Below are 23,562 nucleotides of genomic sequence, written 5' to 3' on the forward strand. Positions count from 1 at the left end.
CAAGTTTCTTTGATTTCTCCAGGAAAGGTCTAAAGCACACTGTACATAATGTGAATAACTGTAGGAGACAAGATTCAAAGACAAAATATTTCCTTTCTTTGAACTGATGCTGTGCGTTACAATTGTCTAAGGATCCACTGGACACAGACCGCCCATCTGATTAAGAGGGCCCCAAAGCAGATGAAACATCACTGTCTGAAGCGTCACTCCTGTCATCCAATATGTTATCTTGGGCAGCATACAATTGCATTTTCTCAATATCTGCAAATTTCAGGTCGGTTTGGATCTGTTTTTCAGTGCATGATGGTAGAAGATGGAAACCAACATCTTTGTCTTTTGTGTTAACAGTTACTTGTACATCTGAAAAGTCAAAAAGCAACATTAAGACATTTTATGCAAAAAAATATTTTTCCAAGCAACATTAAGACATTTTAGATATTTTCTCCACTACAGATATCTAGCTGAGGCTGAACCTATTATTAAAATGATTTTCATAGGTTTTTGAAAAAATTACAGATCAGGATTAAAATTGATAATTTGAGTAATTTTGTCAATGTTTGCATGTCGTAACTTTAAAATTGTGCTCTTGACAGGCTTTAAAATTTAAAATCTAGAAATTTGAAATTGTTTTGATTGAAATATGAGGTACATTGTAATAGTATGTGTTCATTATAATAGAGTATTTGGATGGGAGAAAATAATGGTTGAGGATGGGGGGTTGATTGCCCCTCTCCCCATTGTGTTAAAAACACTTGGGAAATGTATGTTTCGATTGACACTGAAAATACAAATGCACTGGCATCACCCGCACCTCACCTCCACCTCTCTCCCTGTTGAGATTTCTAAACAGAGTAAAGAACTGATTTTGAGACCAGTATTTTTTAACAACAATTCCTTACACATATAGATAGAAATATTGTTCTCACCTCCAACCTTCTCCGTGTATGGTAGGCGCTGCCACTGTGAATACCTCCTGTGAGACTACACTTTGTTGGACTCAGCGGGCACATTCTGTGTGGAAGAAGAAGTAATCTAACCAAGAAAGGCCACCCCACTGCACCATCTAAAAACCAGAAAAACCAAAAGATGTCTCCAAAGAGGGAGATAATTGAAAAATTTTACCTCAATTTAGATGTGGAATTTCCTTCGTCTTGGCAACCTTCGATCCTTTCTGCGTAGCGATGTACGATATATTGACAAAATTGAACTGAATGTATGGGAGACTCTGCACATTACAAATCCAGTCACTGTTTATGTTCCAAGGGAAAAGTCGAATATATGTTATGAAGTTCGTAGGTTAAAAGCAGATGACCTATTTCAGTTTCAATTTTTCATTGATGCATTAAATTGTCAGAAACAAAATGCACAAATGAAATGCACCAATCGTGTACTGTCGCAACGTGAAACAAATGGCTGTTTTTTTAACTATATGTTAGGATCAAATCAATATTTAAATGGTTGGGCCATGTTAAATAATGCAGAAGTTTGCAGAAGTCAATAAGAATTTTGTTCTTCAAGAATTCAAGAAACGGGATTCTGTTATATGCATAGTGTTTGCCAGAACAAGCTTAGAAATGGGCTTAGACTTTGAGGATGTAGAGATTGTTGTTAATTTTGGAGTTCTGCAAGGCATAGAATCGTTTGCACAACAATGTGACAGAGGTGGTCGGCTGTCTGCCCAGGCTTTTTCTTTGGTTCTGTACCATGGAGGATCAGGGCTTAATTCAACAACAAAAGAAATGAAAGAATTTTCTTTAAGTACAAAGAAATGTAGAAGATCAATCATTAATCACCATTTTAAGATTAAGTTAGACAAAGAGGATGTGTCATATAAGTCTGTCAATCCAATACCTACCAGCTGTCGATGTTGTGATGTCTGTGTGAGTGCAAGTGTAGGTGTGAATGCTTAGAATGCCTATTAGGCCCTTGGGCTAAGGAAAAGATCACAAAATCAGATGATATAGAAATTGATGATGTTTCTAAGAGCTTGAATAAGTGGTCGCCAGAAAAACTTAGTTTGCTAGAGAAGAGTCTCCAAGAATATTACATTGAAGTTTTTCAATTAGATAGTGCCTTTTCAGATATAATGGATTTTGGTCGATTATTACCGATCAAATTCTGCTGTCTTGTTCAGTTATAAACACCATTGATAATTTGCTAACAGAAAGCCATTTTCAAATTCTGTACAGACTTAGCTTTGACAGATCAGCAAAAAAATTGTTCAGACTTGGCTTTAGCAGATCTTTTTATGTTAATAGAGGAAATAAAAACTCAAACTAAGACAATTTGCGACCTTTCCTTGTTTAGATCCTGTTTGACAAGTGTTGTTGATGCTTAGAGTATTTGATGTTTCGTCAGAGTTGTTCACAATGTATAAATGGTCGTTGTAAGTTTCCTGAAATTTATACAAATTTCTTATGAAAAGGGTTTTGAAAAAAGGGTGTAGATGGTTCGATTGTAAATATTGTCTAGTAGTACAAAAATTTTGAAATATGTGTAATATAGGTACTTATTTCATTTTAGGTCAGTCTTGCGTTTATGCTTATATTTGTTCATGCTTCTCTTTGTTTAGGATATATTAGCGTGTCGCGCTTTAGTTTTTCATGTTTTCCAGTATAGTAATATTTTACATGCCCTTTTGCTCTACAAAGTTCCCCCGCGTATCCTAATATATCTAACACCTCCTACTAGTTCATTTACGTATTGCACGATAGATACCGACAATAACACCGGCAATTATTGATATTAGTTTGCATATTGTAATGCTGTTATATAAAGTAGAGTACGGAGAAACAGAGTTAGTTAGTTAGAGAGAAGCGTGGTGCTTGCGAAAGGCCACTGCTATCAAACATGTAGACACTAACTCACACACACACAAAGAACTGTCATGGATGGAAAGGCTAAGAGAGGGCTGATGGCATTCAACCCGAGTGGCTTGTGAAAGCACTCGAGGTTTCGTTTCATATATATATAATTTAATGGCGTAACAGTGCTTGTGAAAGGCTGTTTAGTACCTAAGTTTCGATATTGTGTAAAAGTACGTCTTAGCTTTGGATGGAACAAAAGGAATTGATTTTGTGTGTCAAAACGTGTCGTTTATTCGCTCGGTCAATCGCTCAAACAACGAATGGTGTCAGAAGTTTTACAAATATATATACCAGCAGCAAATTTTACATATGCCTCTAGATTTTTCAGATATGATTCTATGAAATTTTTCTCACCTGGTGGCAAAAAATACCTAAATTTCAACATTATCTGAATTTGTGTCAGGATAGTGTCCCTCAGTCATCAACATATGGTGCAAGTCAATAGAAAATTGGTAAAACACCTGGCCTCAATATTCAGCCAGGGATGGATGGCTTCTGTCTTATACATACAAGTTTTATTGAAGAATTGCTTGACTTTGTTGTCTGCTCAAAATGTAAGGCTGGCAAGCTAGTAATGAAGAAGATACTTCAAAAAAGATAGGACTAGCATTCTTCTTCACCTTCAAGTGTAGAACATGTGCCACTGGCTGCGAAATGCTCACCTCTCCACACTGTGAAGGTTCAAGAGCCTATGAGATCAACTACAGAATGCTACTTGGGCTCCTTGAAATTGGTGCAGAGAAATCTGCCTTAGAGAGTCTTTGCTCAGTTTTGAACATGCCAAAAGCAATGTCTGATGATGCTTTCAGTCATAGTGTAACTAAAATAAAAGTGCACTAGAACTGGAAGCATCATTTAGCATGAAAAAAGCAGCCAAGGAAGAGCATGATGCAATTGGAATCCCAGAGGATCAAGTTGCAGAATGCAAGACCATGTTCGATGGAACATGGCGCAAACGAGGATACGCCTCCCTGCAAGGAGCAGTAGCAGTAATTTCTGCTGTCACTGGAAAGTGCCTGGATTATGAGCCCCTAAACAAGGTTTGTTTCAGCTGTTCAACATGGCAAAGAAAGTCAGTTGATCCTGAAAAAGGGCAATTGGAAGGCCAATCATCAATGCCAAATAAATTTTGGTGGCTCTGCTCCTACAATGGAATCTGAGGGGGTGAGCCGTATATTTGCCTGCTCAGTAAGAACAAGGAAGCTCCAGTATACTGGCTATATAGGGGATGGAGATTCGAAGTCATTTTCCTCTATAAAAGCCAGTAAGCCCTATGGTGAAAAAGACATTGTAAATATTGAATGTGGGCACGTTCAAAAGCTGATGGGAACTGCCCTCAGTAAGCTGAAATTGCAGAGAGGCAAAGCAAAATTAGCAGACTGCAAATCAATTGCAGGAGTTGCCAGACTTACAGCTGCAAGGATAGATAAGCTGCAGACATACAATGGGCTTGCCATACGCCACCATAAAAACAATATTGAAGCCATGAAGATTGAGCTATGGGCAGGCTTATATCACTTGGTGCCAATACAACAAGGTCATGTTACAGAAGAAACAATTCAACCACAAGAACCTGTTGCCAAGTGCCATTTTAGATGAGCTCAAACCTATCTAAAAGAAGCTGATGAAAGATGACATCATGAGTGGTTGCCTTGGCGGCTACACACAAAATAACTGTGAGGCAATAAACCACTTGATTTGGTCAAGATGTCCACAAATTTCACACTCAGGGAGAGATCATTTGGATGCTGCTGTAGCTGCTGCTGTAGTGGCATTCAATGATGGCCTTGCACGTGTTTTGTCTCATGTTGGAATCAACCCTGAGAGCCACATGCTTTTGGGACTCTCAGCAAGGGACCGTAAGCGGAAAAAGAGAGAGTGATATCAATGCTAGTATGGTGGCCAAAAAGATTAGACAATCCAGGAGGAAAAAGTATTGAGGACAGTATGTTAGATAAGGAGGGGGTTTTGTATAAGTCAGGGGCTTTTAAGGACAATTTTAAACATATTGTATGCTTCCGTTTCTTTTCACCAATTTTTAAAGCTGTTTTTCTAGGAACGACAAATCCTATGTTTTAACGATTTTGTGACACCTTTAAAAATCCAATTTTTAAAGATATCTAAGATATCTATGCCAAATTTTCACCACTTATAAACAGCACTGTGAAGATTGCAACTAACTAAGGGATTTCAGCTGTGACCTGGTGAATTGCCACAGGCGATGATCAAATTTTTACTAAATTGTCTCAACTGGACCCACTCAAATAAAATTGGCAATTATTAAAGAATAAAAAAAGGTAGCTTCATAATGGTAGTCCATTGCATAGAGTAACTATCACTTATCACTTTTTCATAATCTAAAGGAATAACAACTCATCTACTGTCCCCAGGTGCCGTCACAAAATATTCATGTATTTGTGATGTTAGACAGTAAGTATCTGATTAATTTGTCATTTTTTGTGTGTAAATCCTCATTTTATGATAAAACATGTTATATTAGCAAAATATATCATTCTGACCTTCTTTTGGTAGCTAGATATCACATAACCCTGAGAGTGACCATGACTTCAAAAGGGAGGGAAGTTGGCCCCTTTATACAGCTTTTTTGGTCATGTTTTTTGGACAGTCAGGTCATGTTTTTGATAAACAAACTGGTCACCGGATTGGATCTGTTGACCTTGGTGATCCTAATGTTAATTTCTCAGCTCTTGAAAAAACAGAGTTAGCCTCTCATGTGCTAGTTTTCTTTGTGCGTGGGCTTGCAAGAGATTAATATTAGCCTTAGCAAATTTTGCAACTAATAACAATATTTTGGAAAGCAGTTGCAATTTTAGAGTTCAGAACATGTTAAGCTAACATCATACTCAACAATGAAAGTTAGATTGGCTGCCCAGGTTCTTAGTGAAACTGTCAGCAAGGTGCTTACAGCATATTCTGAAAGTCATACTGCAGGAACAGCAAAGTTTTGTCTCCTGATAGACAAATTCTTTGACTGCACCAAGATAAAACGCACAACTGAAGGATTTTTTAAGCAGAAAAGTTTTCGAGAGCCATTTTGTTCTATTGATGCTGCAGGATTTCTGTAGCTTGAAAAGGATTTTTAGGCGACTTTGCTGAATGGAAGAGGAGCATTGATGAGAGAGATGACAATCAGTTCTCGAAAGAGGACAAATCAAAAATGTTTCTGTCTCACCAGACATACTAGGGTATCCAAATGAAAGTCTACTCCTTGATTGACGCTACAAAATTTTTGCGAAATGAAGACTTTCAGTTTTTATTGACCAAATGATTCTCATAGGATGTGCTTGAAGGGTATTTTGGACAACAAAGATCACTTGGTCATCAGAATGATAATACCATCAGGATTCAAACAGCTAACAATTCTGTTATGATAACACAAAAGGTTTGAAAAATCATAAAAGAACCTGGCATGCTGTTTCTTGTACAAAATTGAAGAAGCACAGAAATGAAAAACATTTTTGTTTTAAAAGAAAACTTACATGTATTTTTTTAATTTGATAACTTTTCTACTAACTGTACAACTACTAGAGCTACTTGAACAAGGCAGAGACATTGTTAACTTTTCCGAGAATACCCATTATCCAAATGTTTTTCCAGATGAGTCATTTTCGAAAAACAATTCAATATGGCTTAGCTTTTCTCATTTCAATACAAGGAAAAGTCTATAAAGCAAACAAAAGAAGATCCTTTTGAACAGTGGGTTTAAATGCTAGTATCAGAAAGAAAGGTGATTTTTCCAAAAAATTGTGGTATAAAGACAGTTGTTATATTTGTTTATGACTTTAAGTGTCAGAAGTATTTTGTTCATCTGATTTGCAATGATCTACTATTTGAAGGTTATCAAACCATACCTATTCATTTGAGTGAATAAATTTTATTATTTATTGCTTAAACCACTGTCAATTCATATTGTGGTTTGCAATGCTTCTGGCATTATTTCATTGACAAAATCATGTGGCTCATCAACTGATTTATCAAAATACTTTTCAACCATGTTTTTAACAAACAGTTTTAACTAGAAAACAGTATATCAATAGAACATGAAACTTTAATCTTAATTATCTAAAAGCTTTGAAATATCAGTCTAAAACATACAGAATATAAAGGTATTAAAGTCAACAATTTGTTATCTTAACTGTTCTGTTCTTTACTCTGTGACCTCTTTACTTCAGTTCTGAGTGTCTCTTTATTTCTTGTGGCTGCCTTCTTCTTGAAAACCTCTACAACTGATTTGGCAAATGAGAATGCCCTTACTTTGAAGTACAAACTAACAACTTGACAAAGTATAACTTTGGCAACATTTTGCGCCGAAAACAACTTCACATTGCTCCAGAATCAAATGAAAATTGGATAAAACAAGTTTTTCGACCTTATTTCGACCTTTTTCAATATTCAACCTTATCTCGCCTAAAACAATAGAACAATAGGCAAATTTTTTATCTTTGCCGCCTTTCCAGACCAGGGTGTTTTCAATTGACTGTGTTCAAAGAAGACTGATTTGAGGCAGTCTTACCAGAAGAACTTCATCAGCTTCATCTATTTGATCAGCATACATACATACATATATACATACATTATTTATTTTATATAGCAGGTCAGAAGTAGTCAGCATAAAGCTGATGTAGACCTGCTTGAACTAAACCTAGGATAAAAATTTAAAAGTATAATCAACCTCTTCTTTCCAGATTTTGACTTCTTTGTCAAAATTTCTGCTAATCTGGTGTGTTATTTTGAGGATAGCAGGGTAAATTGTCGACGGTCCAAAGAATGCAAAACAGTTAAATACCTATAAAGAATGGTAATATCAGTCATCCAATTTGAATACGTTCCAATTTTATAAGCTACCTTGTAATCAATCATTTGGCACTTAAGAGTACGAAACTTTGATATGTTATTTCCAATTCTTAATGACAAACAATACTTAACGCGGCTTTATATAGAAGTATGCATAACAGTTTCTGTATGGTATTCAAACGTGTATTTCTATTGTTTATCTGGATTCCGTCCATATAAAAGTTTTATTCTTCTCTTCATTGACTTTGCGTTTTCCAGAAATTCCACACAGTGTATGGTATACAAGCTGCTGTTAGTTTTGATTCTTGCAATTTGTTAACGACTTTGCATCTGAAATTAGATTGTGCTTTGGGTTTTGTGAATTTTGGCATTTCTTCCAGAACTACTCCTTGAATGTGTGTAAGAAGGGATAACTTCACCTATGGCTCCTTTATTAAAACTATTGCAGCTTTAATGTTGTCATCTCTACCTCAAAAATTGTCGGAAAACTGTTCCTAGGGAACAAATTTACTTCTGTGGTAACCTTTCAACTTAATGTGTAGAATTATAGGCAAAATATCTGTTAAACCTCGTAGAAACGTTATGTAAGACCACAACAGAGAACCTCATTATGACTTTAATAGCTATTAAAATCTTTAGCTCTATTATGACATCAAATAGGGTCAGAATGCTGTTGCTTTTCCATCAACGAAGTACCATAGCAAAGACGACTCAATTAAACCTTATGCAAATTTAGCCTTAACTAAACCTCAGAATAGACCTTATCTCTGTGTTTTCAATGAACATCGAAAAACAGAAGATTAAAAAGGAATCACTCCAAGAACACATCTTTCTCTTAAAAAAATCTGAGGCTCAGAAATATTCAGTTGAGTTGTAATCTGGAAGTTAAATAATTAGTCACAATAACAAAAAGCATACCTTTGTTTCTTTTGATATCTTTTTGGCTATATGTCTAGGCCTCAACTCTTTCTGCATAGACAACTCAGAAATCACGTTATCTTGCTGATCTGGAAACAACATTCAATTAATATCAAAAACGTTTGAATTAGATTCTGCTGAGATCCTTTGCTATCCCCGATTTAACTTTCAATAACTGAATAAGCTCTCAATCTGAGGCATGTCTTGCAAATAGAAAGTTCTTTTCCTTTGTTTACTTTATCAATTTGGCTAAGAACATCCTGAAGTGGACATTAATATAACTTTGACAAAAGTTTTAAATTTTCATTGGTTTGTTTATTGCCAGACTCAAGAGTGACACAACAGTTCATGCAAAGTAGATAAGGCAAATGCATTTTGAATTATTGTACATCATGTCTTCTTTGAAAGTGTCACAGAAAAAGACAAGAAAAATAATAACTTACTGTTGCAAAGCTAACTATAGCAACCATACGACATAGCAATCCCTAGAGAAGAACATCAATTTGGGCAAAATAGCTAGCATCGGATGGATGAGAAAGTTGTGCAAATCAGGGGGATGGATTTGAAAATTTTCGGGAAGAAAACGAGAACGAGACAAAATTGAAGTTGACAGTATGAGTCTCTGTTGTAGCGTCCGTCAAGTGAGGCAGTAGCGAAACAGAGGCTCATTGGGTGAGTCTAGAAGAAAACAAGACCCTCAAAGAAAAAGCCTTTGGTTTTAAAGCAATCCTAGGTTCAAATGACTATGTCAGGTTCTTCACTGGCATTGCAACAGTATCTGTTTTTATGGCTATTTTTATCGGTATCTTTTTAAAGGGAAAGTAAAGGGATGTTACTCTGCTTTTTCAGATGAAGATCATGTTCTCATTGTCTTCATGAAGCTGCGTCTTGGTTTGCTGAATTGAGATATAAGCCATAGATGTGTTTGTCCAGTGGCCACAGTGTCTAAAATCGTGCGCTCTTGGCTTCCTGAGTTGTCAGCAAAACTAAGGAAGTTAATAATTTGGCCAAACAAACCTGAAATTGGTCTCAATTTACCAAAATGCTTCAGATAGAAATATAGGGACTGCATCTGCATCATTGATTGCAGTGAGATATTTATTGAGAGGCCAAAAAATTTGACAGCCAGGGCACAGACATGGTCAAATTACTTATAGTAATATTAAACTTAAATATCTCATTGGAATCAGTTCTGTAGGTTAAGCTATGTTTCTGTCTGGGGCCGTAGAGTAATGGACAAAAAAATTACTGCTGATTCCGGGCTGATAGAGAATTTTTTATCTAGGCTGCAAAGGTGCATACGTCAAAATTCTAAGGTTCACAAAAGGGAATAAACAACTTCTAGCTAGCGATGTTCATCATTCTCGGCATCTTTCCAATCGAAGAATTCATGTGGAGCAGATAACTGGGCAATTAAAAAGTTTCAGATCCTGCAACAGTGAAGCTCTCAAAGATAATTATACTGAAGTTCAATGATGACATGACTCAATTTAACTCATTTTGGGGAAGTTTTGAATGCGCAGTGCACAGTAATCCTGGTTTATCATACATCAACAAGCTAAATTACCTATTCAGTCTGTTAGAGGGACCAGCATATCGAGCAGTACAGGGTTTGTCCTCACAAAAAGAAAACTACGAACACACTATCAAAATACTTAAATTGCGTTCCAAGAAGAAACATCAGATAATCAATGTGCACATGGAAAAACTACTAAAGCTCTAACACCATCCAAATGAAGGACTGGAAAATTTCAGAAAGATTTATGGCAATATCGCTGTTCACGTTCACCGATTACAGTCACTAGGAATACCTTCAGGAAATTGTGGGAACCTTTTGATTCCAATCATCATGTCTCACCTCCCACAGGAGATTATGATGCAAATCGCAAGAATGAGGGCAGAAGACTGTTGGAATATCACAGAAATTCTAGATATTGTGGAAAGAGAAATTAAAGAGAGAGAGGTCGCAAATAACATAGCTCAGTTGACTAGACGGCATGAAAAGTATGCTCCACAATCAAAGTGGCAATCCTCTACTGTGTCAGGTGGAGTTAAATGCTACTATTGTCAAGGAGACTACTTTTCCTACAAATGCGGCAATGTGACCAGTGTAAAAGAAAGGAAAAGTAGTCTTATGAAGGCAAGGATATGCTTTAATTGCTTGAATTTAGGGCATTTGCTAAAAGACTGACTTTATACCTACCCATTTAAAAGACCTCCCCAGAACCTTTACCTAAAACTTTGATTGACTTTATAAATGCCAAACCACTTGTTAGCTCCTTAGCGTGTGATTATTGTGCAGCTCAATGCATTACACTAATCAAAAATTTTATCAAATTTTGTTAATAGTTGTGCCATCCCCAAAGCTTCTCTACAAAGGGCTTGAAGACTTACATATATATTTAAGGCAGCAGCTACAGTGTGGCTTATTACTTGTGTTGCCAATTTGACTCTCATTTTAGAAAATCCATTTAGCAAAATTCCTCTTACCATCAAAATAAATGCTGAATTAGCAATGGCACCTCTTGTCTTCCCATTGCCCAAATCTTCCAAGCCTATAATGGAGTCACTCTCGCAACCATAGAATAGATTTGACTTGAGTGAAACCTTGTCCATTAAAAGAGTACAAACCTTCACTTCTTGTGATAATCTTTGCACTCTTTGCCTTAGCACATACAAAGACTTGTTGGAAAAACCCAACCCTGAAGCATAATTTGAACAAGATTAGTAAAAGTCTTCTTTGATGGCAAATTTAGCAATTGGCAAGAAACCTATAGGATTTCCCATTGATGTGATATAGACTTATAGCAAAGGACTTGAGAGAGTTGTCAAACCTTCTACCTTTCCATTTAACATAAGACAGTTCTACCTGTTTTTTCAGGAAACTCAAAAGATCTGATAAACTAATACCCTCCAAAAGTTCAGAAGCCTTTTTCTGCTTCTGTTTTTTAATTTGCTTTTTAGGCAATCTTGTTAAGCTATGCCTCATAGTCTGCAATTTACTTTGCAGCTTATTTACTTTTTCCCTCTTTGTTTTTAGTGAGGAACGAGGCTTTTTTGCGAGGTTATCTCTAGATAGGGAAGCGCCAGTTTGAATTGGCTGGGATAGCAAAGTTGACACTTGTTCATTTGCTGCCACGTCCATATCTTCATGACTGAATATATCTAAAAGGTTGAAGATAAGTTAAATTATTATCTTGGAAATAATAAATTTCATCAAAATACTTCAAAACGCATATAAAAGCCAATTAATACCATTTTGTCTATTAGTAAATCCTGTGTTTAAAGCACCAAAGTACAGGGAATAAACTAAGAACCTTTTCATTTTTTATAAATAATATTTTGTAAAGGCCTTGCAAATACTTTGTATACCATATCATTGTATAAATCTTTTATGACATGTTCAAAAGTTGCTTTAAGAATACATGTAAATACTTCAAAGGCACCACCAAAGCTCTTACCGCTTGCAGAATTTCCTTTTTATTTTACAGTTGTTTTTGCAAGTTTTTGGGTTTAACTGTAATTAGAAGCAATGTGATCATATTTATTCTGATAAAAGGATAACTTTTTCATGACAAGATACTAACAGTGAAGAAAATAGCTCAAGTTTATGTGGGTAGGTGGCAATCATACACTTCACTCCTTTTGCACATTGAAAAGAACCAAACTAAGATGATCTAGCACTCTTTTGGATCCGAAGACATTGCTAGGAAAAAGCTTCAAATGTAAAGATATGAAAATAACAACAAAATCTCAACAAGTTAGCCTTTGATATGCAACAAAATAAGATTATCTGCTCTGTTTCTAGAAAACCAAGGATTGAATCCTGGGATGAGATCTTCCCAAACAGACCTTAGGCTTGCAAGCTTTCCTTCAAAATCATGCAGACCCTCTGAGTCTGCAATACCAAGTTGCTCAACAGGTCCAGTTCTTCTTCAATATATGTCAGCCAAAATTCTTTGAATGCTTGACTGATTTGCACCTTGGGACTTCAGCTTCCTTTTATCAGACTTCTGCATTTTTACATAGAAAAGAAACCTACTAAAATACATATATTATATTTGTAATAGCTCCCCTACGAAGTGGCCCTACGGTTGAATATTAAGATAAGCCTTGGAAAGACAAGAGTGGCCCTACGGTTGAATATTGAAATTAGCCTTGGAACTAGCTGGGAGCCTCAACCCCATCTTTCTTTTTAGGCTCCCCCCTTCCTAGCGATAGTCACAAAAGTGCGAATTTAATTCGCACAGGAGTGCAAGCAATTTTTTTATCACGTGACCTGTCCTCATTTTGAAATCGAGGTTTATGGTACTCATGTCTTTCCAAGGCTAATCTTAATATTAAACCGTAGGGCCACTGGCAAGCCCGCGTAACCGGCTTCGTAGGGGAGCTAGTCTTCCTTTCATTGAAAAGTAAATTTTGCAAGCCCTTGGGTTTGCAAATAAATTTTCCTGTATACTATGACTTAAATCTTAAGATCCTACCGTAGGGCCACTGGCTTTCCATTATATCTGATTTTAATGTTTCAGTTTTCCACCAACATATTTTTCGTTTTTCTGAGGCTAACATCACTACCCCGTTAACGTGTTAAAGAGGGCCCGCACAGCGGGCTTAACTTGGGGCTATTTCAAACTGAATTGAATAAATTATTGTTGCAATGTCGAGACAAAAGTTGCTGTAAAACATTTTTCAAGCCTTTTTCTATTCGTGGTCCGGGTTATTTTCACGGCTTACCCCCTTGGTCTTATCTGTTTATTCTTATTCCAATGCTTAAGCCTTCTATAGATTTATGTATTTTATCCTCCATTAATATTTTGCAGGCTAATCTTTATTCTGAATTTTACGTTAAAGGCAGTGTGCTCAAAATATGAGAAGCGTGACAAATTAGTACAATTGATCTATAGCAAGTAAGAGATCTCCTTTTGTTACGAAATGAGAAGTCAATGAAATATAAATTTTTTTTGTTTCTGTAATCGAATGAACGTCGGCGCAATGTAATGCCTTTAAAGTTTGGCAAAAATTTACTTCTGCCTATTCTCTGTTGACACATTTTTCACGGGTTTCTCCTAGAAGTTCTTTTATTTATTCATAATTCAGTTATTCGTCATTTTAACCATGTTTTTGTAGCCCACATAGAGTCGTGGGGCTCTATATACTTTGCGTCCTCCTTGTTGCTATTAATCTGTTTAATGAAAATCTTTAACCGCAAAAAACTTTAATTATCAAAGAAATTTTTTTCAACATTCTCTCATTACTATTCAGTAATACTCGATGTAATGTCCATGCGGCAAACTTTAACCTTGCAATTCTTTTGTTGAAGAGGTTTAGCAACTCGCTAAAAGTAGAAGGTCTTTATGTGTAATGTCTTTAATAGGTAGAGATAAAACACAAAAAAAGATATCTTTTGCGATTGTTAGTTCCTGTTTTGAGAAAAATTGACATCCAATTCTAAAATAGAATTGTCTATGGATTCGTCCTGCAAGCTATTGTTCATTGTTGCATCTTGCAATATTGAGGCAATACCTCCCTCTATGATATGGAGCCTCTGGACCAGCATCTCGTTCGTTCGGTCCACGAACCTTTTCAACGATTCTAACCTCTCCTTAATGAAGGATCCATATTGTTCTAGATGAGAGAACAAATGAACAGAACAAATCAAGCTTCAGTAAAATAAGTCAAATCAATCTCCTGTTTATAAGAAATTAGCAATAAGATTAGCAATAAGATTAGCAATAAGAAATGAGTTCTTCACTGGACATTCAGGAAAACTTACATTTTATATCAATGCTATCAGCTGGTTGGCATAAAACTGAAGATGCAAAGAAAAATTTTTGAAAATTGGAAGCAACTTCAACAAAAGTCCACAATCTTTTGCAGAATGAACAAGCAAAAAGTTTCAAAATAATTTGCCACAGCATCATGAAACTGGTGTACAAAGTGTCAACCCTGTTTTATTATAAAAGGGTGCATTATAATTGAAAAGTTTATGAGCTATTGTTTGCAAGATAATGATTGTATAAATTTACCTTAATGTTAAATGAAGATGCATTTCTAAACCTTGATGTTAAATAAAGGTGTATTTGTGCACAGTACCATCGCATTACTCTACATTCCCCCCCCCCCCCACACCAAGCTCCAATTACACAGTTTCTCTCAAACGATTTAAAAATAAAGAACAAAGCAAACGATGAAGTACCTTCTTTCTTATTCGACTTTTCACTTCGCAATTTCTGGTGCTCTTTCAACCTATACACGGATTATGTGATCTGAGGGTGTTACTTTTGGATATAAATATATATAAGCAAGCAATTGAAAGAGCTTCCTGTGATTCTTCGTTCAATTTATGCAAATCAATGGCCTGCACGGGAACCGTGTTGTGTTATAAAGTACCCCACAATCGGGGTATTAGAATAACCAGGGGGTGAAGATGTTCTCCATTTTTTGTGATAGTTCGTTGAATCCGACAAAACTGTATCCAGGGAAACTCACACAGTATGTCTGACAGAATTTCAATTCCCATTGGATATTCTAACCTTATACAAGTCAAACATCGTACCAGAGTTAGACCATATTCTTACCCCCTTGAAGCTGAACTGTTACTGAAATAAATGTTTCATATTTATCGAAGGCTTAATACTCATTGGTAGATTTATTCATACAACTTTATGATATTTGGATTATTTGGAATTGGTTCTGAAAATGTTTGGAAGTGACTTATAGTAACAGTGACTTACATTACGGCCTTCTTGGCCCTGAGTAACGATAGTGAAGAGACACAAGACATAAAAAGAAACACGTTTTTTGGTTATAACTTTTTTCCTCAATTATTAAAAATAAAAACATTTTTGATCACCCCTCCTCTATTATTTTTTTATCTTTAAATTTTTGTTTTTTGTTCGCAACGGTTCCGATCCGGGTTCTGGGAGCCTTGATCCGGGCTCTGTGATCAGTGCTGAAAAATTTATAGAAATAGTTAGTTCACTGCAATGATTGATGAATAAACAATAAGAGAAAACTGTCATGAAAAATATGTCTCTATTTCCATCATAGAATTATGATAAACGTGAAAACAGCACAGGATAATGACAGGGACTATGGAAGCGCTGGGACCCTTGGGCTTGTTAAGCCCCAAAGTGTACAGTGCTCTTGATATAAAGCGTGTTGAGCCCCCAAAGTTTTCAGTGTCCATCCAAAATCAGTAATATACTTTGTCAAGATGTAAAAAGGGTTTCATTGACAAGGCGAAATCAGTCTAATATCATGTAGTATTAGTCACCTTGCCCGCGTTTTGTTTTTATTCTCCCTGGCGTTCTCCTGCCGTTTGCCCGTGACTTGGACGTGCAGTGTGGTCCTATCTGCCCTAAAAAGAAGAATAATTTATTCATATAAACTATAACTAATTTTTTTTTGAGAAATGCTTATAGTTGGAGAAAATTATCAAATGCAAAACAGAATATAACCGAGTAGAGAAGGTAACGTAAGTTACCTGATGCGTTGAATTTTGCGGTTTTGATCATCAGTGAAAATGAACACCGTATTCTTGTTAATCTGAAATCGGCGGGCTACCCTTGACTTAAATGAAGGAGCCCCTTCTTCTTTTCTCCAAATTATCATCTGAAAAATTAGAGCCAAAATGAGTTTGGCATGTTATACAGTTGACTACATTTATTCGTTAACCACATTCTAGACTACATCATATGTGCATAAAATAAACTCATTTATAAGCAGCGAAATCTTTAAGTTGTCAAGAAGAGCAAGAAGCAAATAAAATGTGATTTACAAAATATTTGTAAACAAGAATTTATTTATACATTTTATTTATACATTTATCTGTAAACATACCTTGGTGTGACCCCGATGTGTAACTTTCACAAATTTCATTATTTAATTTTTGTCTTTTTTCAAAGCAGCGTACTTCTGTTGCAGGTGCCAACTAATACTTATGTGTAGATAAACCCCCATTTTATAGGCAATTATATCTATTGAAAACACTACTCGCATTTCTTCTACTAAATAGAAAAGATAAATCCATTTTAGAATAGAAAAACATACTAAACCAGACTTCAACACAAATATTTGAAGACATCTTTTCTAAATGCTAGGAAAAATAATTTGTTTGGAAATAATGGCTGGCATTGTGACTACGACGAAAGGAGGTGACCCCCTGTAGAGGACGCTTACATAGGAATGTTATTGTGTGAAAAACAACTGTCTTGTTATCACCCTTTGCAAAGACTTTGTAAGGTAGACTCATTAAGTAATTGCCGTTTTTGGTAGGTGTAGCTATTAATTAAAAAGAGTGTGCAAAGTAATTCCCATTTGAAAATGCGAAGTAATTCACCTTTGAAACAGATAAACGTGGTTACACAATATATAAGAATACATTTTCAATAGAATACCGTAGTGCTTTTGATTACCATTAGTAGCAGGCATAGCTACTAATTAAACAGAGCATGCAAAGTGGTTCCAATCTAAAACAGCCAAACGAGATTACACAACATCTTAGAATAAATGTTCAATAGTATACGATAGTGCTATTTATTGCCATTTGTAGAAGGCGTAGCTACTAATTAAATAGAGCATGCAAAGTAATTCCAATCTAAAACAGGCAAATGAGATTACACAACATCTTAGAATAAATGTTCAATAGTATATGATATTAGTATAGTAGATAGTGCTATTTATTGAATTTCGTAGAAGGCGTAGCTACTAATTAGATATAGTAGGGGAAGTAATGCCCTATTCAAAACAAATCGTGCAGCTCTAAACGTATTGCTAGTCATTTTGTGGGCTCATTGTTGTTATTATTATTTACAGTAGACTAAGTCGAAATGAATTTCACATTTGCCCTCGTACAATAAATCCCTGTCCCTGTTCAAATATTTGCCAGAGTTACCCTTGATGTTAGTATTAGCAAGAAACGTATCATTAACGAAAATGTAATCATTTTCGTTGGGAAGGCCCTGCATCTCTGTGCCCCTTTAGTGGTGACGTGATAAAAAAACTCCACTTCTTTGGGTATTAAGTTGCCAGTCTTGCGACTGTTCTACCAGATGTGAAAGTAGCACAGTAAAGAATCTGCGAGGTAAAAAGATGATACCTGAAAAAGAATAAAAAAGATGCTTACCAGGGCAAGATCTAAATCTGAGTTGTTGAAATATTGCCGGATGCATCAGTTTAAAGCTCAAACACCACGTCAAGGGGCATCCTTTGTTTGAGTTTTCCTTTTTTGGGTGAAAACTGCAGGGTTTTATAACAGTTACAATAATGAACATTAATTGAAATTACCATTTTCAAAGTTGACTGGCTATTCAAATACAGTTTTCGTTATTTGAAACAAAGGAAACGTTTCTTACTGCAGTCATCACTGAGAAGGAAATACATGTTCCCCTAGGCAACATTGAGGAACATGTCAAAGCATATCTCTTGTACATATTTCAAGGATAATATATCAAAATTGAGTATCGACATAGAGATTAACAGGTATAAATATAAATGTAATAGAAAATGCTAACAACTAAGATATATAAAAAGATCGGAGTGGAATATTAACATCAATTATTTGCAATGAAGTTCTTAATTATTTACAGATAGAGCTAAATATAGGTAGAGTAGTTTATTCATTCAGTGATTTGTTAACGGTAGTTCAATTTCCATTTAAGTTGGCCAATGATAAATGTGGTTCAAGAAGAGATGTATTAGTTGAACATTTTATAGATCACTTGCTGTTTTTCTGAACAAAGATATATAACTAATAGGCTGATATGGTGCACCTTGATAAACAAAGCATTTCAAGCTAAAATTTGAGCTCATTTTTGGCACCATAGTGCTGCATGAGAACTGACAGTATCAACATGCAAGGTCCATGAGCTCACTGAACACCATAAGGTGCAAGATACAGTGTATCCCCTTATAACAATGTGTGTGAGCTGTTGAGGCACAGAAATGCAAACAAGACACAAACAGTAGAATTGTATGTGTACATGTAGGACCTTTGAGCTCACCAGGTGCACCAATGTACAAGAGGAATCCAGTAAAACCGTCTTGTTATCATCATCAAAAAATCAAAGAGAGCCTGGCACTTTTATTGATCAATAGGTTGATATGGTGCACCATTACAAATGAAGCATTTTAAGCTAAAAACTTGAGCTCATTTTGGGCACCAAAGTGCTGTATGAGAACTGACATTATCAACACGCAAGGTCCATGAGCTCACTGAACACCATGAGGTGCAAGTGTATCTTCCAATAACAAAATGTGAGCTGTTGTGGCACGGAAATGCAAACAAGACACAAAAAGGAGGACTGAATGTGTACATGTAGGACCTTTGAGCTCACCAGGTGCACCACTGGATAAATGGTGTGCAGCCTCAAAGAATCTAGGTATTTAAAAATGCTCCAGTTGTTATCTGGATATGACATTCTATTAAGAACCAGGTTGGATGTTGTATTCTCATATTCATTAATTTTGAATGTCACCATAATTTTATGACAAATAGCTAGTTTCCATCTATACATAAAATATAAACAATAATCTGATGACATCTGTTTAGGCCAGAACTTCACGGTAAACAATGTTACTGGTTAAGCGACCATTTGTTGTGAAAACTTTAAGCCCTGCAAATGACTGTGCTCTTGACATAGCAACATATAATTGGCCATGACTAAACACAGGTTCAGGAAGGAAAACACCAACATACCTAAGTGACTGTCCCTGTGCTTTATTTATTGTCAGACAGTATGCCAATCCGACTGGAAACTGCACTCTTGTAATGTTAATTGGAAGAGAAGAATCTTGTGATGACAAAGAAATTCTAGGGATCATAACATACTGACCTCTGTATCCAGGGGAAATGATTTCTGCACAAATGAGATGTTGTTGTAAATCACGCACTATGAGGCGGGTGCCATTGCAGAGTCCTTTTTTGGATTTAGATTTCTCAATAAGATGACAGTGGCACCAATCTAAGGAAATGATATGCTCACTTCTGACTGTGTTAATTTTATACGATTTTATATGCACATGTAACAAGATTATAAAGTTGTGAATTAAGATTAAGGAGTTAATATGAAAATGTTTTAAAGAATTAAGATATCTAGGGAAAAGATTGCCTACCAATTACAAAAACATTATTTTGTGTTGATTAATGAAACAAAAAAGAAGTGGGGTTTCAAATAAAAAAAATTCAAATTACCTTCAGTTCCAATTTGTGAAGTGGCATGCCACCTGGTGTCTGAGCATTCAAGAATTCTACTGGGTATGCTGCAGCTTCCTCTGGATCATCAGTAACAACTCGGTCTGTACTCAGATAAATTCGTGTTGGTGTTGGCAGCCTTTGAAGGACCAGCTCATTAATTTGATGTGAGAGGTCGTTCTTTGGTGTCAAACAGCAACGCTCAGACATTGTTCCTGGGTCCACCATAAGGTTAGGTTGGTCTGGCTGTAGTGGTGGGTACACAAAATCTATCAAGTCATTAAGTGAAGGGGCAATAATTTGCTGTGGTAGAGCTACTTGCTCAAGGGCATCATGTGGCTCTTGCCCATTGCCAAGCCGCAAGAGCCAATCAGCAAACTCCCTGTATGTTTCATCTTTAACTGCACGCATGTTGATTATCAGTTGAAACTGATGGAAGTGGTGCCATAATAAGGACGTCTTCAAGCTCTCCTGCACAATTCTCTCTCGACCTGCTCTGAGAACAACTGGGGGAACTTGTCTGAAATCACCACCAAGAAACATAAATTTCCCACCAAATGGCCTGTTTACTTGTGTAATATCTCTAAGGAGAATGTCTACTACTTTCAAAGAGTTAGCTGGTATCATTGATGCTTCATTCCAAATAAAAACACTAGTTTCTAAAAGCTTCTGAGCCCTTGCACTTTGACGTTTAATATTGCATGTGGAATCAGGTAATAAGGGAATAGGAATTTGAAATGTAGAATGTGCTGTGGCTCCATTGATGAGCAAAGTGCTAGCTATTCCTGAGTAAGCTACACATTTAACTTGCAAGCCTAATCCTTGAAGATTGTGAACTAAAGTATTGTAAAGAAATGTCTTACCTGTTCCAGCTGGTCCATCTACAAAGTAGCAGTTTTGTTCAGATCCTGTTTTTGTATAGCTTCCATAATTGTGTTGTGAATATGAAGCTGGTCATTGTTGAGGAGTTGTAACATTTGCTCTCCTTGTTCTCTCTCAGTGTCAATATCAATATAGCCAGCTCTGTTGCCTGGTTGGACGAAGTTTTCTGGAAGCTGTGGGAGGTCTGAAAATTCAACATCTTTGATTAATTTACCATGAACCCTCAGGTTATTATCAATATCCCACAGACAAATATACATGTGCCTGTCTTGGAATACAATGGCTAGATCATTAAGTTGATCATGTCTCACATAGTCTTCAGACATAGCTTCCTTGAATTCATTAAAGAGGTCCCTGATGTCACATGGAATTTGAAATACCATCAGTGTAGCAAACAGCTGTCTCATCTGTGAAAGCATATTCGTGATTGTGGCCTCTTCTAAGCAACGTCTGTGTTCAGCATCATCTTCTAGTAGACCCATTGCTCTTGCTGCATCCTTGAATGTGTCATACAGCTGTCCATCAATGGTTCTTATGTCTTCAAAGGATGTGACCCCTCTGCTGTGAAGCAATAGTAGTCGAAGGGCATACCTTTGTGGATCTGTAGGTTGAACTTGATAAAGCCTCCCAATAATGGACCTTGCAGTACGTTGTCTTTTTTTCCATTTCTTTGTCCTCAGATGAAAAGTGTAATGCTCTGGAACTTCAGTATAAAGATACTGTTGAGCATCTTCGTCATCTTGATTAAGTTGAAACCATGCAGTTAATGTTGTGTTTGGGTTCACATTAAGAATCCTTTCCTCGTTTCCTTCTTGGAAATAAACATTATGTTGTAGAGGAAGATGCACTGCAAGCCATATGATGATGTGACTTTTGTCATGCATTTTGTACTGCATGACCCTGAACACTGCCTGGTGTGGTCCAACATATCTTGCATTAAGATACTGGAGATTCTCATCATGGTGCAAAATGTTCTCTCTAATTTCAACATGTGCACAATCATTACCTTTGTGAATGTATTTAAAGATGTACTTGACACTTTTGACTGTGCTGCAAACTTCTACATTCATGTGGCAATTAAATTTCATGAGAAGGTGAGGATTGTAAGGAACCACCCAGGAGTCATTTACCAAATGACGACGTAGCTGTGCATGATACTGCCCTTGTCGTCAGTACTCAGGGTACCCACGAACCTCAAACATTGTTTCCTGTGCTAATGCTTTTGGAAAGTTCTTCTTGCATTCCCCATTTTGCATGCAAACACAGTGTGGATCCAGTTCACCACAAGGTCCATGGATCATGTGGTTCTTAACCACTTCATGGAAATCTGGGAATTGTTCTGGATCTGGAATCTCTGCAGATACTAACCTATCAACATCTTCTGCTGCATGTGGTTTATCAGCATCTGAGAGAAAGAGAACCATCTGTACATGTGGCAAGCCTCTTTTCTGAAACTCAATTGTATAATCATATGAAACCATGTTTCCCAAAACATTCCTTCAAAGAAGATCACATAAAAGTTCCTTGAGTTTCAGGTGAAAGACACGACTGATAACATCTGGCCTGTCATTGCCTGTTTGGTGTGGAAGGAGATTTTCTCTCACCTCAGGCCAGTTTGGATTTGCAGTCATGGTTAGGAAGATGTCAGGTTTACCATATTTTGTTACAATAGTCATTGCATTTTGGTAGTTTTGATACATATTTCGCTGACCTCCTTGGAAACTTGAAGGAAGAATGACGATTCGGCCAACATTTGCATTTTCAGCTTGAGCTCGCCTGTGTACATGATCCATGAGACCTTGATATGATTCTACCCTCATTTGTCTTTGATGGGTTCTGATGTAGTTCAGTTCATTTCCTTCAATTTTTGTGTATGCATCAACCAGATATTGCTGAAAAAGCAACTTGGAGTGGTGAATGGCTGAAAAACTATCTCGAACAGCAATCCTGTAAGCATAGAATTCATTGAGAGTGATTCGTACTCTTGGATTACGACCAGGAGCTGCTGGCTGCTGCTGATTACGTCGAAGATCAACATTCCACCCTAATTCTCCATGAAAGAACAAAAGAGGATGTGTCAGGGGATCTGCATTTGGAGATGTTGCTTTGATTTTTGTTGTATTGTAGTTGGCAGCATTGTATACTACTATATCTCTGTTAGCTGGGTCAGAGGCTGCTCCATCATCTCCAACATAAACTGCAGCTATTTCTGTTGCTGTAGGATTATGATAACGTCGATCTTGAAACGGTCGCTGTGCTATGATCATCCTCACTGGGGGTAGTGGTTGATTGTTTGCAGTTGCATTGTTGCGTTCTCTTTCAAGAACTCGTCCCATATTTTGAAACTGCCTTGCAAATGGATTAACAGCCTTGAGCTCATCCTGTAGCAGCTGCAGAACCTCAGGTTGCAGGTTTGCATTTCTTGGATCATTAATTCTTTCCTGCAATGCTTGATTTGTATCCAGTATGTATGATTGAGAATACTGTGGACGTTCACCATCAGCTGCATCTGTTGCACATGTCAAGTGGTAGGTTTGCCCATGAATGGTGACAACACGGGGTCCTCTACCAGGAAGTTGGTTGACAGTGGCATTCCAGGAAGCCATTGCCATAGCTGCATTGTATTGACGAATGTTTTCTAAAAAATGCCGTGACTATGGTGTTTCTGCACTGAACAAGTCAACAATGTTTGCTGAAGGTAGTGCAATTGGTGGCAGAGTGACTTTACCTTGAAAGCAACACTTGGTGGATACATTATGTGAATTCTGCTCACCAATGAAAAATTTGCCACGACAATGATGACATGAATTTTCCATCATACCAAGGTAATGTGGTTGTGGCAGATTGAACAAGAGCTGTGGCTGCAAATCTGGATTCTGGTGTACA

The 23,562-nt window shown here is 36.6% G+C and overlaps 4 protein-coding genes across 10 annotated transcripts in view; 2 read left to right on the plus strand and 2 right to left on the minus strand.

The window, feature by feature from the left end:
• LOC135683145 (uncharacterized) overlaps nucleotides 1-3,088 on the plus strand; it is a 16,948-nt gene extending 13,860 nt beyond the window's left edge. Inside the window, exon 2 of the mRNA XM_065198321.2 lies at nucleotides 1-3,088. This exon is cut by the window's left edge and continues 12,897 nt beyond it. The gene's annotated coding sequence lies outside the window, so the exon portion shown is untranslated.
• Nucleotides 1,476-1,910, plus strand: LOC148957803 (uncharacterized). The gene has a single exon (XM_089114284.1). It carries the CDS (start codon nucleotides 1,476-1,478, stop codon nucleotides 1,908-1,910), a length of 435 nt encoding a protein of 144 aa, XP_088970410.1.
• LOC135687136 (uncharacterized) lies at nucleotides 2,491-20,421 on the minus strand. 7 transcript variants are annotated; one of them, XM_089114464.1, is made up of 6 exons: nucleotides 19,795-19,932; nucleotides 19,436-19,564; nucleotides 17,000-17,700; nucleotides 16,087-16,214; nucleotides 15,877-15,960; nucleotides 2,491-15,552 (listed from the first exon to the last, which is right to left on the minus strand). In XM_089114464.1, exons 3-6 carry the CDS (start codon nucleotides 17,018-17,020, stop codon nucleotides 15,450-15,452), a joined length of 336 nt encoding a protein of 111 aa, XP_088970590.1. In that variant the 5' UTR covers nucleotides 17,021-17,700; nucleotides 19,436-19,564; nucleotides 19,795-19,932; the 3' UTR covers nucleotides 2,491-15,449. The 7 variants fall into 7 exon arrangements, 2 of the variants coding, with proteins under 2 accessions (XP_088970590.1, XP_088970589.1); XM_089114463.1 differs by having other exon boundaries at nucleotides 16,443-17,700; XR_016145055.1 differs by lacking the exon at nucleotides 16,087-16,214 and having other exon boundaries at nucleotides 16,443-17,700.
• A 1,754-nt stretch (nucleotides 20,422-22,175) lies between these two features.
• LOC135687671 (uncharacterized) lies at nucleotides 22,176-23,435 on the minus strand. Its single transcript, XM_065204279.2, has one exon. It carries the CDS (start codon nucleotides 23,286-23,288, stop codon nucleotides 22,176-22,178), a length of 1,113 nt encoding a protein of 370 aa, XP_065060351.2. The 5' UTR covers nucleotides 23,289-23,435.
• Nucleotides 23,436-23,562: the final 127 nt, after the last annotated feature.

This window comes from Rhopilema esculentum, chromosome 20 (assembly GCF_057945365.1).
Source record: "Rhopilema esculentum isolate cy_ngs chromosome 20, ASM5794536v1, whole genome shotgun sequence".
Taxonomy (NCBI): domain Eukaryota; kingdom Metazoa; phylum Cnidaria; class Scyphozoa; order Rhizostomeae; family Rhizostomatidae; genus Rhopilema; species Rhopilema esculentum.

Excerpts from the sequence above, each read along its gene's own strand:
- LOC148957803 (XM_089114284.1), top strand. The coding sequence starts at position 1,476 with ATGCAGAAGTTTGCAGAAGTCAATAAGAATTTTGTTCTTCAAGAATTC.
- LOC135687671 (XM_065204279.2), bottom strand. The coding sequence starts at position 23,288 with ATGGCAATGGCTTCCTGGAATGCCACTGTCAACCAACTTCCTGGTAGA.
- LOC135687136 (XM_089114463.1), bottom strand. The coding sequence starts at position 16,481 with ATGAAATTTGTGAAAGTTACACATCGGGGTCACACCAAG. Across the intron at positions 16,215-16,442 it reads CACATCGGGGTCACACCAAG|ATGATAATTTGGAGAAAAGA; the intron begins GTATGTTTACAG and ends CTAATTTTTCAG. Across the intron at positions 15,961-16,086 it reads CGCAAAATTCAACGCATCAG|GGCAGATAGGACCACACTGC; the intron begins GTAACTTACGTT and ends TCTTCTTTTTAG.